General features: G+C 34.7%; 1 protein-coding gene across 1 annotated transcript in view; it reads left to right on the top strand.

Annotated features, from left to right (window-relative positions):
* LOC107442899 (SEC14-like protein 4) overlaps nt 1–15,370 on the top strand; it is a 78,970-nt gene extending 63,600 nt beyond the window's left edge. The window contains exons 12-13 of the mRNA XM_087168345.1: nt 1,711–2,023; nt 15,018–15,370. Coding sequence (XP_087024471.1) covers nt 1,711–2,023; nt 15,018–15,118 — 414 coding nt within the window. The 3' untranslated portion in view covers nt 15,119–15,370. The remainder of the gene's footprint in view (nt 1–1,710; nt 2,024–15,017) is intronic.
* The last annotated feature ends 4,912 nt before the right edge of the window (nt 15,371–20,282 follow it).

Raw genomic sequence — 20,282 nt, 5'->3', positions numbered from 1 at the left:
TATCGATAAGTAACACTTTCATATTTACTTTCCAGCTACTGTAATTGAAACTATTTAGCTTTGGAAATCCCAATATGGAGCTGCTGTCATTTTCGGCCATCTCCAATCTATCTAAACGGCCCCAGTAGCGTTATAATAAACTTGCTTCTAAAGACGACAAAAGCTTAACTAAGCTGGGCAGGCATGGCCCATAACCTTGCTGGCAGAGTTCAGTGCGTTGTGGAAAATGCTTAGCAAGCATAATGAAAAAGTCATCTTTTAACTAATCAGAAATTTTATTAAGCAAGAAAAATCATAACTTAACTTAAGCATCATAAAAGAAAAACAATCCTCTCCATAACATGAGGTAACGAATTCAATACATACAGTCATGAAAATCAAAAGAAGCAAAACTCCAAATCCAATCTTGATTTGTTATATATATATACAAAATAACAGTTGCATAATGAGGTACTTACACATTCAAAATTAATATTATGCAAATTCTGTCGGTAAATTATTTTTAAATGTTCGAACTCCCTCTTTCAGAGGTTTTTCGAACTCGTGATCTCTGACTCTTACTCGAACCTTGCTCATTAAAATTCATAGTCTGACAGATCGATCGACGGGTGCCATGGCGCCCGCGGGCATAGGGTTGGGGACCCCTGCTTTAAATCATCACTCGTTTTCAATAGTATGTTAATGGGATAATATATTAAAAACTCCTTCCCTATTGTCTGAGCCTGCCCTAAAACTATCAGACCTTCTTTGATTTATAAGAAATATTTTGCCAGAAGACGATTCAGCCTAGACAACGAGGGAATGCAAGGATATGGCGGAGATTTTATATGCTGTAAGCGCAGAGACATAGTTAAGGTGTACAAAGTTTATTCAACTGAAATCGCGATTTAGTAAGAAAATAGAAGTGAAACTTTTTAAATCATATAATAGATGAAAAAAGAAACTTTTTTTGTCCCTAAAAAGGAAGGCAGGCACCTTATTTAGTCCCGCTAGAGCTGGACAGTGGGATATTCTCGATGATTTGGAAAGCATTCCTAAGGAAGATCCGAAGATATGCCATCGCACTTTTGATCTTCTGCAGAGACGATGGCTCACCTGCCTTGTGAGCTCGATGGCCTGGCGCGAAATCAAGCACTTTACAATAGAACAGATTACGTGATGGCTCAGGGGATAGAGCCATTACGTAAGTTCTCCTGTCTTCTGAATTTGGTTCAAAATTACAAGGCGACTGAGTTGGACATTGGTAGACGTAAGTCCAGAATCGTGTCGATTGTTCAACGACGGCTATAAAATTAAAAACTATAAAAATAAAACAGTTTACAATATCGCTCACCCTTGGTCCCTACGCAGGCAGATCAAAGTGGCCATCCACCCGCTTACTGACAGCAGTCAGTGATGTTTGACTTCGCTGTACTATTGGGAAAGGGGTCTTTACGATCACTCCACTGCGAGACTATTCTAAAAAAGTGTACCTTATTTAGTTTGAATTGATTTAACAATATAAGGAAATTAAATCAAATCGAAGAGATAAAAAGAAGATGTAATATATGGAATATAGCATTAATAAACCACCATCCATCTCCAAATTCTAAAGATTTGCATATTAAAATGTTTTTTGTTGTTGTTTTTATAGTTTTAATCGTCTATAATCATAAATACTTCATAAATGATAATAATAAAAACAGAGCTAAATTGTTAATTTTTTTGCAGATAAATCATGGCGGTGTCGTTCCAGAATGCCTTTATGCTCTAAACCGCAGAGTTTCTTTATCTGGTCAACCAAAAGTGAAAAAAATTTCTATTAATAGGCTTTCAAAAGTTCAGATTGAACTTCATGTATTATATCCTGGAGCTGAAATTGAATGGGAATTCGAAACTAAAGGAAAGGATATTGGTTTTGCACTATTGTATAAGGAAAGCAAATATTCCAGCAAGGAACCCATAGAGGTTTTTCCGAGGCAAAGAGTGGACACAAGCATTGCTTCTGAGAGTGGTGTATTCAAAAGTGAAAAGGCAGGAAACTGTAAGCATTAATAGTAATTACTCTTAAATACTTCTAAACTTAAAATCACTTTTAACTCATTCTAATAGACAAGGCTAACATCTGATTTTTTCTTAATGAAATCAAATAACATTCCTGTTTACACTGTATCAATCATTATGAATAAGAAGAAGGATTTTGTTTCGAATATATAATAGATAATACTTAATATTAAAAGTAGGTTTTATAAATTAAATTATTCTTCCATACAAAGTGTCTCATATGTGCTTTAAGAGAATTTAAATGCGCATGATAAGAATTGAAAATTGTACAGCAACCCTTTACTACAAGTGTCATTTTACGCCACTAGGTGGCGCTCTACATTCAACTACTGCAACACACCTAGCAACAACGCTTGACTAGCCTTGAATTCTTAATTAGAGCCCTGATTCATTTTGCTTCGGTAGGTACTTTAATAACGTCGAACTAGAGCTGCGCAATGGGCTATTGGCGATGGTCTGGGAAAAGTCCCATAGGATGATCCGAAGACATGCCATCGCAATTTTGATCCTTTGCAGAGGAGATGGCTCCCCTGCTTTGGTAGCCCGTCAACCTGCGGCAGAACAGTTTAACGAATACCAATACCGCACACACTCGGTCCTTACGCAGGCTGATCAAAGTGGTTACTCACCTGCTTACTGACCTTAGCCTGTGATGATAGACTTTGGTGTTCTACTGGGAACCGTGTCCTTACTATCAAACTACTGCGGGATTATTTTGTTTTGGAAGCTCTTAAAAGTATTGGATATCACGAACTTGTGGCAATTGCAAATTTCGTAGCAAAGATTCGTCTGCGTTGTGACTACATTCCGGCATTCAATGTCCCATCATGTCATGTATAATTTTCAGCGAACTTTATTTCTTTTAACTTAATGAACTGTTTTTATCTATTATGACATTTGAAAACATTATAAGATAATAATAAATTTCGAATTATTAAATGTATAAGTGTAAAACAAAAAACCATTATCCGGTCCACTCCATTCAAAACAGTGTGGCTGCTTACATCTGGCTCACGTGATCTGTGACGTTGTCATTAAGCAGTCAAGTCTAATGATGCCACCTACCTGTCTTAAGGTATCACGCTGCATTTTTGAGACACCCCGTATAAACTTAAATTATTCCACGAACTTGTGGCAATTTCAAATTTCGTAGCAAAGATTCGTCTGCGTTGTGACTACATTCCGGCATTCAAAGTCCAATCATGTCATGTATAATTTTCAGCGAACTTTATTTCTTTTAACTTAATGAACTGTTTTTATCTATTATGACATTTGAAAACATTATAAGATAATAATAAATTTCGAATTATTAAATGTATAAGTGTAAAACAAAAAACCATTATCCGGTCCACTCCATTCAAAACAGTGTGGCTGCTTACATCTGGCTCACGTGATCTGTGACGTTGTCATTAAGCAGTCAAGTCTAATGATGCCACCTACCTGTCTTAAGGTATCACGCTGCATTTTTAAGACACCCCGTATAATCTTAAATTATTCCACGAACTTGTGGCAATTTCAAATCTCGTAGCAAAGATTCGTCTGCGTTGTGACTACATTCCGGCATTCAATGTCCCATCATGTCATGTATAATTTTCAGCGAACTTTATTTCTTTTAACTTAATGAACTGTTTTTATCTATTATGACATTTGAAAACATTATAAGATAATAATAAATTTCGAATTATTAAATGTATAAGTGTAAAACAAAAAACCATTATCCGGTCCACTCCATTCAAAACAGTGTGGCTGCTTACATCTGGCTCACGTGATCTGTGACGTTGTCATTAAGCAGTCAAGTCTAATGATGCCACCTACCTGTCTTAAGGTATCACGCTGCATTTTTGAGACACCCCGTATAATCTTAAATTATTCCACGAACTTGTGGCAATTTCAAATCTCGTAGCAAGATTCGTCTGCGTTGTGACTACATTCCGGCATTCAATGTCCCATCATGTCATGTATAATTTTCAGCGAACTTTATTTCTTTTAACTTAATGAACTGTTTTTATCTATTATGACATTTGAAAACATTATAAGATAATAATAAATTTCGAATTATTAAATGTATAAGTGTAAAACAAAAAACCATTATCCGGTCCACTCCATTCAAAACAGTGTGGCTGCTTACATCTGGCTCACGTGATCTGTGACGTTGTCATTAAGCAGTCAAGTCTAATGATGCCACCTACCTGTCTTAAGGTATCACGCTGCATTTTTGAGACACCCCGTATAATCTTAAATTATTCCACGAACTTGTGGCAATTTCAAATTTCGTAGCAAAGATTCGTCTGCGTTGTGACTACATTCCGGCATTCAATGTCCCATCATGTCATGTATAATTTTCAGCGAACTTTATTTCTTTTAACTTAATGAACTGTTTTTATCTATTATGACATTTGAAAACATTATAAGATAATAATAAATTTCGAATTATTAAATGTATAAGTGTAAAACAAAAAACCATTATCCGGTCCACTCCATTCAAAACAGTGTGGCTGCTTACATCTGGCTCACGTGACACGTGATCTGTGACGTTGTCATTAAGCAGTCAAGTCTAATGATGCCACCTACCTGTCTTAAGGTATCACGCTGCATTTTTGAGACACCCCGTATAATCTTAAATTATTCCACGAACTTGTGGCAATTTCAAATCTCGTAGCAAAGATTCGTCTGCGTTGTGACTACATTCCGGCATTCAATGTCCCATCATGTCATGTATAATTTTCAGCGAACTTTATTTCTTTTAACTTAATGAACTGTTTTTATCTATTATGACATTTGAAAACATTATAAGATAATAATAAATTTCGAATTATTAAATGTATAAGTGTAAAACAAAAAACCATTATCCGGTCCACTCCATTCAAAACAGTGTGGCTGCTTACATCTGGCTCACGTGATCTGTGACGTTGTCATTAAGCAGTCAAGTCTAATGATGCCACCTACCTGTCTTAAGGTATCACGCTGCATTTTTGAGACACCCCGTATAATCTTAAATTATTCCACGAACTTGTGGCAATTTCAAATCTCGTAGCAAAGATTCGTCTGCGTTGTGACTACATTCCGGCATTCAATGTCCCATCATGTCATGTATAATTTTCAGCGAACTTTATTTCTTTTAACTTAATGAACTGTTTTTATCTATTATGACATTTGAAAACATTATAAGATAATAATAAATTTCGAATTATTAAATGTATAAGTGTAAAACAAAAAACCATTATCCGGTCCACTCCATTCAAAACAGTGTGGCTGCTTACATCTGGATCACGTGATCTGTGACGTTGTCATTAAGCAGTCAAGTCTAATGATGCCACCTACCTGTCTTAAGGTATCACGCTGCATTTTTGAGACACCCCGTATAATCTTAAATTATTCCACGAACTTGTGGCAATTTCAAATCTCGTAGCAAAGATTCGTCTGCGTTGTGACTACATTCCGGCATTCAATGTCCCATCATGTCATGTATAATTTTCAGCGAACTTTATTTCTTTTAACTTAATGAACTGTTTTTATCTATTATGACATTTGAAAACATTATAAGATAATAATAAATTTCGAATTATTAAATGTATAAGTGTAAAACAAAAAACCATTATCCGGTCCACTCCATTCAAAACAGTGTGGCTGCTTACATCTGGCTCACGTGATCTGTGACGTTGTCATTAAGCAGTCAAGTCTAATGATGCCACCTACCTGTCTTAAGGTATCACGCTGCATTTTTGAGACACCCCGTATAATCTTAAATTATTCCACGAACTTGTGGCAATTTCAAATTTCGTAGCAAAGATTCGTCTGCGTTGTGACTACATTCCGGCATTCAATGTCCCATCATGTCATGTATAATTTTCAGCGAACTTTATTTCTTTTAACTTAATGAACTGTTTTTATCTATTATGACATTTGAAAACATTATAAGATAATAATAAATTTCGAATTATTAAATGTATAAGTGTAAAACAAAAAACCATTATCCGGTCCACTCCATTCAAAACAGTGTGGCTGCTTATATCTGGCTCACGTGATCTGTGACGTTGTCATTAAGCAGTCAAGTCTAATGATGCCACCTACCTGTCTTAAGGTATCGCGCTGCATTTTTGAGACACCCCGTATAATCTTAAATTATTCCACGAACTTGTGGCAATTTCAAATTTCGTAGCAAAGATTCGTCTGCGTTGTGACTACATTCCGGCATTCAATGTCCCATCATGTCATGTATAATTTTCAGCGAACTTTATTTCTTTTAACTTAATGAACTGTTTTTATCTATTATGACATTTGAAAACATTATAAGATAATAATAAATTTCGAATTATTAAATGTATAAGTGTAAAACAAAAAACCATTATCCGGTCCACTCCATTCAAAACAGTGTGGCTGCTTACATCTGGCTCACGTGATCTGTGACGTTGTCATTAAGCAGTCAAGTCTAATGATGCCACCTACCTGTCTTAAGGTATCACGCTGCATTTTTGAGACACCCCGTATAATCTTAAATTATTCCACGAACTTGTGGCAATTTCAAATCTCGTAGCAAGATTCGTCTGCGTTGTGACTACATTCCGGCATTCAATGTCCCATCATGTCATGTATAATTTTCAGCGAACTTTATTTCTTTTAACTTAATGAACTGTTTTTATCTATTATGACATTTGAAAACATTATAAGATAATAATAAATTTCGAATTATTAAATGTATAAGTGTAAAACAAAAAACCATTATCCGGTCCACTCCATTCAAAACAGTGTGGCTGCTTACATCTGGCTCACGTGATCTGTGACGTTGTCATTAAGCAGTCAAGTCTAATGATGCCACCTACCTGTCTTAAGGTATCACGCTGCATTTTTGAGACACCCCGTATAATCTTAAATTATTCCACGAACTTGTGGCAATTTCAAATCTCGTAGCAAGATTCGTCTGCGTTGTGACTACATTCCGGCATTCAATGTCCCATCATGTCATGTATAATTTTCAGCGAACTTTATTTCTTTTAACTTAATGAACTGTTTTTATCTATTATGACATTTGAAAACATTATAAGATAATAATAAATTTCGAATTATTAAATGTATAAGTGTAAAACAAAAAACCATTATCCGGTCCACTCCATTCAAAACAGTGTGGCTGCTTACATCTGGCTCACGTGATCTGTGACGTTGTCATTAAGCAGTCAAGTCTAATGATGCCACCTACCTGTCTTAAGGTATCACGCTGCATTTTTGAGACACCCCGTATAATCTTAAATTATTCCACGAACTTGTGGCAATTTCAAATCTCGTAGCAAGATTCGTCTGCGTTGTGACTACATTCCGGCATTCAATGTCCCATCATGTCATGTATAATTTTCAGCGAACTTTATTTCTTTTAACTTAATGAACTGTTTTTATCTATTATGACATTTGAAAACATTATAAGATAATAATAAATTTCGAATTATTAAATGTATAAGTGTAAAACAAAAAACCATTATCCGGTCCACTCCATTCAAAACAGTGTGGCTGCTTACATCTGGCTCACGTGATCTGTGACGTTGTCATTAAGCAGTCAAGTCTAATGATGCCACCTACCTGTCTTAAGGTATCACGCTGCATTTTTGAGACACCCCGTATAATCTTAAATTATTCCACGAACTTGTGGCAATTTCAAATCTCGTAGCAAGATTCGTCTGCGTTGTGACTACATTCCGGCATTCAATGTCCCATCATGTCATGTATAATTTTCAGCGAACTTTATTTCTTTTAACTTAATGAACTGTTTTTATCTATTATGACATTTGAAAACATTTTAAGATAATAATAAATTTCGAATTATTAAATGTATAAGTGTAAAACAAAAAACCATTATCCGGTCCACTCCATTCAAAACAGTGTGGCTGCTTACATCTGGCTCACGTGATCTGTGACGTTGTCATTAAGCAGTCAAGTCTAATGATGCCACCTACCTGTCTTAAGGTATCACGCTGCATTTTTGAGACACCCCGTATAATCTTAAATTATTCCACGAACTTGTGGCAATTTCAAATCTCGTAGCAAGATTCGTCTGCGTTGTGACTACATTCCGGCATTCAATGTCCCATCATGTCATGTATAATTTTCAGCGAACTTTATTTCTTTTAACTTAATGAACTGTTTTTATCTATTATGACATTTGAAAACATTATAAGATAATAATAAATTTCGAATTATTAAATGTATAAGTGTTAAACAAAAAACCATTATCCGGTCCACTCCATTCAAAACAGTGTGGCTGCTTACATCTGGCTCACGTGATCTGTGACGTTGTCATTAAGCAGTCAAGTCTAATGATGCCACCTACCTGTCTTAAGGTATCACGCTGCATTTTTGAGACACCCCGTATAATCTTAAATTATTCCACGAACTTGTGACAATTTCAAATCTCGTAGCAAGATTCGTCTGCGTTGTGACTACATTCCGGCATTCAATGTCCCATCATGTCATGTATAATTTTCAGCGAACTTTATTTCTTTTAACTTAATGAACTGTTTTTATCTATTATGACATTTGAAAACATTATAAGATAATAATAAATTTCGAATTATTAAATGTATAAGTGTAAAACAAAAAACCATTATCCGGTCCACTCCATTCAAAACAGTGTGGCTGCTTACATCTGGCTCACGTGATCTGTGACGTTGTCATTAAGCAGTCAAGTCTAATGATGCCACCTACCTGTCTTAAGGTATCACGCTGCATTTTTGAGACACCCCGTATAATCTTAAATTATTCCACGAACTTGTGGCAATTTCAAATCTCGTAGCAAGATTCGTCTGCGTTGTGACTACATTCCGGCATTCAATGTCCCATCATGTCATGTATAATTTTCAGCGAACTTTATTTCTTTTAACTTAATGAACTGTTTTTATCTATTATGACATTTGAAAACATTTTAAGATAATAATAAATTTCGAATTATTAAATGTATAAGTGTAAAACAAAAAACCATTATCCGGTCCACTCCATTCAAAACAGTGTGGCTGCTTACATCTGGCTCACGTGATCTGTGACGTTGTCATTAAGCAGTCAAGTCTAATGATGCCACCTACCTGTCTTAAGGTATCACGCTGCATTTTTGAGACACCCCGTATAATCTAAAATTATTCCACGAACTTGTGGCAATTTCAAATCTCGTAGCAAGATTCGTCTGCGTTGTGACTACATTCCGGCATTCAATGTCCCATCATGTCATGTATAATTTTCAGCGAACTTTATTTCTTTTAACTTAATGAACTGTTTTTATCTATTATGACATTTGAAAACATTATAAGATAATAATAAATTTCGAATTATTAAATGTATAAGTGTAAAACAAAAAACCATTATCCGGTCCACTCCATTCAAAACAGTGTGGCTGCTTACATCTGGCTCACGTGATCTGTGACGTTGTCATTAAGCAGTCAAGTCTAATGATGCCACCTACCTGTCTTAAGGTATCCCGCTGCATTTTTGAGACACCCCGTATAATCTTAAATTATTCCACGAACTTGTGGCAATTTCAAATCTCGTAGCAAGATTCGTCTGCGTTGTGACTACATTCCGGCATTCAATGTCCCATCATGTCATGTATAATTTTCAGCGAACTTTATTTCTTTTAACTTAATGAACTGTTTTTATCTATTATGACATTTGAAAACATTATAAGATAATAATAAATTTTGAATTATTAAATGTATAAGTGTAAAACAAAAAACCATTATCCGGTCCACTCCATTCAAAACAGTGTGGCTGCTTACATCTGGCTCACGTGATCTGTGACGTTGTCATTAAGCAGTCAAGTCTAATGATGCCACCTACCTGTCTTAAGGTATCCCGCTGCATTTTTGAGACACCCCGTATAATCTTAAATTATTCCACGAACTTGTGGCAATTTCAAATCTCGTAGCAAGATTCGTCTGCGTTGTGACTACATTCCGGCATTCAATGTCCCATCATGTCATGTATAATTTTCAGCGAACTTTATTTCTTTTAACTTAATGAACTGTTTTTATCTATTATGACATTTGAAAACATTATAAGATAATAATAAATTTCGAATTATTAAATGTATAAGTGTAAAACAAAAAACCATTATCCGGTCCACTCCATTCAAAACAGTGTGGCTGCTTACATCTGGCTCACGTGATCTGTGACGTTGTCATTAAGTAGTCAAGTCTAATGATGCCACCTACCTGTCTTAAGGTATCCCGCTGCATTTTTGAGGCACCCCGTATAATCTTAAATTATTCCACGAACTTGTGGCAATTTCAAATCTCGTAGCAAGATTCGTCTGCGTTGTGACTACATTCCGGCATTCAATGTCCCATCATGTCATGTATAATTTTCAGCGAACTTTATTTCTTTTAACTTAATGAACTGTTTTCATCTATTATGACATTTGAAAACATTATAAGATAATAATAAATTTCGAATTATTAAATGTATAAGTGTAAAACAAAAAACCATTATCCGGTCCACTCCATTCAAAACAGTGTGGCTGCTTACATCTGGCTCACGTGATCTGTGACGTTGTCATTAAGCAGTCAAGTCTAATGATACCACCTACCTGTCTTAAGGTATCCCGCTGCATTTTTGAGACGCCCCGTATAATCTTAAATTATTCCACGAACTTGTGGCAATTTGAAATCTCGTAGCAAGATTCGTCTGCGTTGTGACTACATTCCGGCATTCAATGTCCCATCATGTCATGTATAATTTTCAGCGAACTTTATTTCTTTTAACTTAATGAACTGTTTTTATCTATTATGACATTTGAAAACATTATAAGATAATAATAAATTTCGAATTATTAAATGTATAAGTGTAAAACAAAAAACCATTATCCGGTCCACTCCATTCAAAACAGTGTGGCTGCTTACATCTGGCTCACGTGATCTGTGACGTTGTCATTAAGCAGTCAAGTCTAATGATGCCACCTACCTGTCTTAAGGTATCCCGCTGCATTTTTGAGACACCCCGTATAATCTTAAATTATTCCACGAACTTGTGGCAATTTCAAATCTCGTAGCAAGATTCTTCTGCGTTGTGACTACATTCCGGCATTCAATGTCCCATCATGTCATGTATAATTTTCAGCGAACTTCATTTCTTGTAACATAACGAACTGCTTTTATCTATTATGTCATTTGAAAACATTTTAAGATAATCAAAAAAAAATCCCATTATTAAATGTACATATGTAAAACAAAAACCGTTATCCGATCCACCAGCGGCGTACGCAGAATTTTTTCAAGGGGGGGGGGGTCATAATTTTCAGAAATTACTAAAAGAAATTCGAGTATGTAATAAATCACTATTACTTCCCTAATTTAGACAGCTAGACAATTTTGACTTTTTATTTCGACAACATTGTTTAGTTAAATTTTGTTTTTATTTTTTAAGTTTAAGAATATAATTTTTTTATAATAAGAGGTAAAATATTTTATTTTTATTAAAAAGTAGGAATAAATCAAGCCAGAAAAAACTACTCATACTATAACAGCTACCTAAATAATAACCATATAAATGTGAATATTCCATAGAAAACCAATGAATTTAACTAAAAAATGACTTACCAACAAATAGGGAATTAAACCAGTATACAAACACGCTAAAAATTTATTGATTTATACTGTAGTATCCAAACAACGGGGTTTTTTTTGCAAGTTCGTTTAAAATGTCTTCGACAGCTGGGGTAAATTTTCTATGAATGCTTAAGAGCGCCAATCCATTCATTCTATTATTTCCCGTTGAGTTGCGTAAATAAGTCTTCAAACGGCGCAAAGTCGAAAAGGATCTTTCGTTTGCACTCGTTGAAACAGGTAGAACGGCCAATATTTCTAGGAGTTTGAAAATGTTTGGTGTTATATCTTTATTGCACATTCCAAGAGCATCCGCCGCAGTTTTTGGAACGTCTTCACTAATCCTTTTTAATCTTTTATACCAGAGTTTTAGTTCAGACTTAAGGCTTTCTTTACAGGTATCCAAATCTCCAGCGTAAAATTCCACTAATGCTTCAAAAGCCTTTATATTTGAAGGTTGGCAAATGAAAGGATCGGCAGGTAGAAGACACTGAAATCCTTTCAAAATATCACGATGCGATACAAATCTTAAGTTTCATTGTGTTATAAAATTTTCTATAAATGGAATAAAAACACTAACTCTGAAATATGTTTCCGGTGTCGATGAGGGAAAATTATCGCGATTTTTGTGTCTTCCTGTTATTCTAGGGTCTAGGGATTTGCATGGAAGTGGAAGATCCAATGCTTGTTAGCATAAGAGAAGAAGAGATGAATATTTCAGAGAATGTTTCAGTGGCATTTTCACGCATTAATTTTAGATCTTTAATGACATCTTCTGCAAGACTCACTGCCTCTATCAAATCTATGCTTCTTTTTTGTAGGTATCTACAGAGATGGATTGTTATGGTGAAAACTTCGTAAATGCACAAAAGAGATATTACGAACTGGCAATTAGATACTGTGCACAGTAAAGAATTAGCCTGGGTAGCTAATTCCTTATCCTTCCATTCTGATATTTTTTGTAGTGTTTCGGCGATAGGCTCAAAAAGTTCCACCACAGCGGTTACTGAGTCGTATCTTTCCATCCAACGGGTTGCACATAGCTGTTTAATTTTCTCCCTCTTAGAGCTGGTTTCCATCTCCTCCATTGCTGAAGATAGGACATACTGTCTTTTCGGCGTATTTAAAAAGTCGTATAATGTTTTAATTGTCCCTAAGCAATTTCTAATGCCAGTTATTTCGCATGCATTTGATACAGCCAAATTGAGGCTATGAGCAGAGCAATGTACATAGAGTGCTGATGGGACAATACTTCTTACGTGGGCTTGTACACCATTAATTTTTCCACTCATTGATGCAGCACCATCGTACCCCTGTCCACGTAACTTTTTTATATCAACTTTCATAGACTGTAATTGGTCTAATATTGTTGTTGCTATTGCTTTTCCGGTTAAGTCATGCACCGGAATGAATTGCAAAAACTATTCGGTGATGTTAAAATTTTTCTTTATCGACATATCGAACGCATAACGATAATTGCTCTATACCTGCAATATCAGTTGTTTCATCTGCAAGAATGGAAAAGCAAGTTGCATCATTAATCTTGCTGACTAGTTTTTCAGGATTAAAATATTGCAAACCTCAATAACTTCGTTCTGAAATCGAGGGCTGGTATACTGAGCATTTTTTCTGCTTGACTCTAAAATGTTCTTAAGAGTCGAATCGTTCTTACTCCGGAAACGAAGCAATGCCCGAAAATTTCCGTCGTTCTCTTCACCTAGTTGTTCAGCAATTATTCCCGAATCCTTATGTCCTCTTAGAGCGAGACCTTGATTTCCACAAAATAGGATGGTTTCAATGATTGGAGTAAAGTTTTTTCTATTTTCTAATTTTCTTCTGCTTGCTGCACTGTCAACTTGTTCATCCACAGGTTTCATCTTTCCAAATAAAATATCGTTTAATGTCCCAGCAGTTTCGATCGATTTTTTGTGATAAAGACATTTCTCGTGTTCCGGTACTCTCGTGTTCGGTACTCTCGTGTCCGGTACTCTCGGTACTCTTCGGTACTTCGGTACTCCGGTACTCTCGTGTTCGGAGACATTTCTCGTGTTCCGGAGTGTAATCGCTCTACAGCATTTTTCCAGTTGTCAAATTTTACATTGCACAGTTGGCCTAAAGGTTGCTTTCCAGAACCGGCACCACTTGGGGCGAAAAGTACACAAAATTTGCAAAAAGCACCACCCTTAACCTCTGAATATGCAAGCCATTTCCAGCGATAAAGCCATTTGTACTGAAATTTCAATTTTCTTTTTCCTTTTTCAGGAAAAACAAATGCTGGATTGGGTTCCCAAACATTTTTAAGTATATCCAATTTTTTATCCTCGCATGTATTATCTTCTGAAAAAAGTCTAATGTCATATGGGTGGGAAGTAACACTTTGAGGGCCGCTTTCACATTCATCAGATTCTGTTACGCTAGAAACGTTTTCTTCAACGGAAGTATCACATTTCTGTTTAACAAAAAAACTTACATTGGTACTAGATGCTGTCACCTCATTAATTTCAGGTCGTGATTTTTTCTCAAAGTAATTAAAAATTGTTAAATTCTTGCGTTTAGACATCCTAAAGATCCAAGAACAGCAAAAATATATACATATATATTGGCACAGAAATATCCACTAAGCTACGATCTCAAAGTTTCGAGCTGGAATGAATAACTTCAACGAGCACAGAGTCTCCAAAACAAAACAGATTTAGAAACAAGCTCCGAAGGACAAGCGGCAGAGATAACTCTTAGTCTGACTAAAATCGAAAATAAATGTAACCCCCTTTCATATAATTTTTTTTAACCGCATCTACAAAATTCTCGAATTGTCTCAAAGACGACAGAACGTCTAGGATACCAGACCTCGCGAATGCCAGCCAGTCTCGAAAACTATCGCGACTGGCAGGTCAGAAAGGAACCAGTGATCGGGGCTCGCCCGTAACAGTATCACGTGAATTTGGTTTCAAAAATACAATCCTATTATAGTAAATGTTTTATCAGTATTCTGAGAAATACCGTGAGAAAAAAAAAGTAGGCATAAGGCAAATAAAAATATGTAGTCTTAAAAAATAATAACCCGCATAATTTATACTAAAATTTTTATTTTTGTCTGCATTGTTTTGTAAATTCACTTTGTCTGACCTCAAGGGGGGGGGGGGGGTTTAAACCCCTAAACTGGCAGGTCACAATCCTCCTTGCGTACGCCCCTGAGATCCACTCCATTCAAAAAAGTGTGGCTGCTTACTTCTGGCTCACGTGATCTGTGACGTTGTCATTAAGTAGTCAAGTCTAATGATGCCACCCACCTGTCTTAAGGTTTTTCGCTGCATTTTTGAGACACCCCGTATAATCTTAAAATATTCCACCATGCAATTCTATTTGATGATGCCTAATATTTTGCTCTTTTCAATTTAGATTACTTGGAGTTTGATAACACTTATAGTTGGATACAATCTAAGGAAGTTTACTATAGAGTGAATGTTACAAACCCTCATCAACAAAGTAACGGGGCATAGCATTACCCACATTAAAACAATTTAGCTGCGATCGTAAACCATGAATCAATTGCTTGTAAAAATCTATTTTTTGTCGAATGTGTGAAGTTAAGGGAAGTACATATTTATGTGACAGAAATGTATTTACATTGGATTGTATGCGTCAGTGCAGTGTGTACACATAATTTTGTAATGTGTGCAGTTAAAGATTGAATAAGTGCGTATGACAGTAGACATTATATCTCATTGCATTGTATAATAAAACGCTTTTATGTATGTGTTGTTTTGTATATTTATTTTGCAAGTTCTATTTTTTAGTTTTACTTAGCTGGTCGTATTATTTTAAATTATTAGTGTTATAACACTACGCACAAGATAAATAATACGTACAGTATATATGTTACCGTGCACATGATGAATGAATGATCGAAATCAAGAGAATGTCGATTTTCACTGGTGAATGTCAACAATCATATGGTCGTTTTGGTGAATGTCCGAAATATTTATATCCGATTTGATATTAATTTATTCTTTGATTCGTTCATTCGATATTTTAATATCTGCTAAGGATATATTAGGAGAAACATTAATGTTCGTATTACCGGTTAAATGCATACTGGGCAGTGGCACTGAACCTTAAAAAAAATATTAATGTAAGGCATACCGGGCAAATGTATACCGAGCAGGGGCGCTTAACTAGACCTAGTATATATATCGAACATTTACCAAAATAACTATGTGATTGTCAACATTCACCAGTGGAAGTCAACCATTACCAATTTTGGTCATTCACAGAAACATATATATATATATATATATATATATATATATATATATATATATATATATATATATATATATATATATATATATATATATATATATATATATATATATATATATATATATATATATAAACACAAATAATAAAATAAAAATTTATATAAACTAAAAATGGGAAAACCTATAGTCGTTATCAAGACACATCTATTGGTATAAATTAATGCGATATTACTGAATAAAGAATAATTATCTTAAGATAAAAATTATTTTTTATATGTGTCGATATCGCAAAAAAACATATTGTTGAAAAAGAGTATGAAATGAAAGAAAAAAGTAATCAAACTTACCGGCGTGTAGCAAAATGCGGTTTAGGTTTAAAAGTACAATACGAGCAGTACAATAATTAAGCAGTTAACAAAATTCGCGATGAGGTAAAATATTTGAAGTTGTGCTTATAGCTTGAATCGAATAAAATAAATTAAAAAATATATATTTGATCGAAGAAATTTTTTAAGCAAGTAATATATTAGTGCTGCCATCTATGAGAAAAATTAGAAAAAATGTATTATTCGGAAATTATTTTATTGAAACCCAAAAATGGAGAAAAAGTTATTAAATTTATTTCAATTTTTGGTTTAAGACTACTAATGTTCAACTCCACAGCCGTGGAGTTTATATATTTTTTTGTAAAAATATATTAATAGATTTCGAACTTTAAAATACATCTGAAAATTAATGGAATATATAAAGTTAATAAAAATTCCCAAATATAACATGCTTTCCTAGCTGAGTAGCGTTTATTACTACTGATCAACAAATTATTGGTGTAATAAAAGTACTAACCTCTCAACCTCTAAATTTAAATTGAATAAAGATGGAAAGATAAAACTTATTTAATTAATTAGTGATAACTAATTAAATGATTTTATTACGCAATATTCTGTTTTCAAATTATAAATATCGAAATAAATTTAATTTAAAAATAAAAATATTGCGAAAAAATTGCACCAAACTGCATTTAAGAAAAAACTTTTCAATAAGCGGCTTCCTTTAAAGCTAAAAATTAAGAATTATGTCCTACATTTTTCAGGTTACTTAATATAGTATGATAAAAAAAATTACGTTGTCGCATAGGTCATACATAATCTATCAATGATTATGCTTTTTAAATTTTACTTTTAAAGTATTTCAAACAAAATATTTAATTTTGGGAACATATAAAGAAACCTATTATTGATAGTTAAAAATCAGACCAGACCTTGGAAGATAAATATCTTGAGGATTATAAACTATTGTCATAGCTACTGTACAAATTGCTGGCGTTTTTCTTTTTAACTAATGCTGGAGACGCCCACTAATACCTTAAAGGAAAAAAAGCTCTCATGAAAACAAATAGAATGCGTTCAATGCATTTACGCCAAAGCCAGAGTTTTGGGAGGGCAAATACGATATAGTTTGGGTGGATAGTTATATCTTTAACTACATATATGTGTTATGTTGGGTTGGTGCTATTATATAAAAAATAAAAAAAAACTAATGATAATAAAATTAAAGAGAGAGAATGGCCGAACAAATCTATATGGTTTTTTTAAAAAAATTATGATTATTCATGATTTTTCGGAAAGTGGCCAACATGAAGTGCCGCAATAAGAGCCTTGTAATTAAAAAAACTACATTTTTAATATGACATGAAATTACAGTGATAAGAAAAACATACCTGTGGGCAAGCACAATCATAATAAAATAGAGGTACTTCTAAAAGAAAAAGAAATCCAATTTTGCACAGAGTCTTTAGTAGTCATAAACAACACTTTGAAGTTCACTAAAGATTTTCTTTATTTTTGATGAGTATCAGAGAGTTCCATTCTTAAAATAGACTCAAAAACCATAGATGAACATTTTTTAAATCACACAGGTCAGCATTTAATAGGCGTACGGTTATCCACTAGTTTTTCATGATGGTGACCGGTAGAGGATCTGGAGACGGCCCAAATTTTGTAAAAATGAAATAGAAAAGGCTGGGGCGATGAATGGCGAGCGTTGTCATACAAAATGACACACTTCAAAAAAAGGACAGGAACTTTGTATGTTTAAGTTGAGGAGCAATGAAGTTTGCTCATTCCAAAATCATAAATCTGAGAGTACATCCGTTAGAAACAAAATGATCAAACTTGAGGAGTTGAAAAATTCCTCAGCACGGAAAAAAACCGGATCATTCTTGCAGCATGTTGAGATAGTTGCAATGGCGGAAAAAGAACGCCATGATAAAATTAAAACTCCGTCTCTCAAAGAGAGGAGGGGGTGAAAAAAGAAAAATCCCTGTTAAGGGATCGTAGTGCGGTGTTTTATTTTTGTTATATTTTCGAATGCCACTTGCTCCAAAAATGGACGGTATTTATACAATCAGGTTGAAGATTGAAGTTAAAGTACCTAAAACGCAGCAGAATAGTGGCTAAAAGGGGAACCGAAGTGAATTGATGAACCGCTTAAATAAAATCACAATTATGAACTAACTGTGACCCTATCGGACCATCTCCCATGTGCTCACATCAAAGGCTGCCGAAGGTCAACACCATGAAGGTCGACAGACAGTAAGGTGTCAGAGGAAAGGGGTCAGGGGTCGGCCTAATTTTTAGGTCACAATTTTATTAGAAATTTGTGATTAAGTGACACAATGTCGCAATATGTATAGATAACTTAATTTTTATACATAAACTTATACCTTTATTTATTTATTTATTTTTTTTGGCTTGGCTCTATCAATTCAGTCTTTTTGGCTTGGCTTTATCAATCCAGTCTTTTTGGCCTTGGCTCTATCAATCCAGTCTTTTTTTCCGGCTTGGCTCTATCAATGCAGTCTTTTTGGTTTGGCTCCATCAATCCAGTCTTTTAGGCTTGGCTCTATCAATTCATTTTTTTTTGGCTATTTAAAAACTATTTTTTTACTCCAGCGTTGTTTAAATTAAAATATTTAGCATTGAAATATTTATTAAACTAATAGAACCATATGGAGAAAAGATAAGAATGCAACATTTCGTTCAAGTTTCTGAATAAGTGAAATTTCGTATCACCTGTAAGCAAGTCGTACAAATTGGCTAATATACAAATTTTGAAATATTCTTAGAGAATAAATTCCTGAACAAAATTTCATTTCAAATGAGCATCAATATGTACTTTCACGAATACAATACTGAAGATATTGAAATACAATTACTAGGGAAAATATTTTCTTGCAACAAAAAAGGCTCTCGGGAATTTCCTATAATGCGAAGCACGAATTTAATGAATTTCAGCACACCTATAGGTGCTTCAAAATGCAAAGATAGAATGAACAGCAAAAAAGCAGCTTCTTGTAAGAGATTTTTAGTGATTTGAATAACCTTACAAAATGAAATTATTATGTTCAAATAAGATGTTTAGAATGGCGTTCATATTTTGTCAAAGTTAAAATAAACATTCATTTACACACAAATTCTCTTCAATGTATTAATCATAATTTTTAGCATCATAATTATTAAATTTAAATCTCAAAATATCCTATACAGTTGAGCAATATTTTTAACTAACTTTTATGCTAATACTTTTCTTATACTTTTGTATATCATTTTTTTCTGAACTCTAAACCATTTATAGGTACTTCATCAGACTTTTATTTAGAACAGGCGCTAAAGATTTTGCAAATTTAGAATAAATTCTATTCACATAAATACAGGATGCGTTCTGAAAGTAATGCGCATGATTTTATTGTGACGCGACTATCAATCGCAGCGCACTCAGATTGGTCTAAAAATGTGGTGGGGGATTTGTCCTTCCAAATACGCCTGGTCTCAAGTCGCTCCGAGTAGTAGGAGCAGTAGGACGTGTCTTTGCGCTAAGTCTTTTTTTTTCGATCGAGTCCCAGCGTGATGGAGTGTTCGCTGGAAAGCGATAAAGTTTTGTGTGCGGTTTGGGAAGAATGTGACGGAAACTCATCACATGCTTCAAGACGCCTCTAAGGTGAAATGCATTTCGAGATCTCAGTGTGGAAGGCCTTCAAGGAGGGTCGGGAGTAGGTCACCGACGAGCCTCGTTCTGGACGCCCAACAACAACCCGAACAGAACAACAACAGCCCGTGAAGTTTTGAAGTCAGACCGTCGGTTAAGCATTCAGGCAATCACCAAGACCGTGAACTTGTCAAAATGGGATTGTGACATGGGATTGTGACGGAGGATTCTCAAATGAGAAAGGTCTGTGCGAAGCTTGTGCCGAAGGTGTTGACGGAGGAGCAAAAACTATCTGACCCAAAGTAAGACCCCCTTGGTGCCCTGACTTGGCGCCGGGTGACTTTTTTTTTGTTCCTTCGACTGAAAAGAGAGCTGAAAGGAAGGCACTGGGAGTAACATCCAAGCTCATGTTACAAGG

This window comes from Parasteatoda tepidariorum, chromosome 7 (genome assembly GCF_982258835.1).
Source record: "Parasteatoda tepidariorum strain Cologne lab strain chromosome 7, Ptep-v5.0, whole genome shotgun sequence".
Taxonomy (NCBI): Eukaryota; Metazoa; Arthropoda; class Arachnida; order Araneae; family Theridiidae; genus Parasteatoda; species Parasteatoda tepidariorum.
Note: the sequence above shows the minus strand (reverse complement) of the source record. Positions and strands in the feature narration are given on the sequence as shown.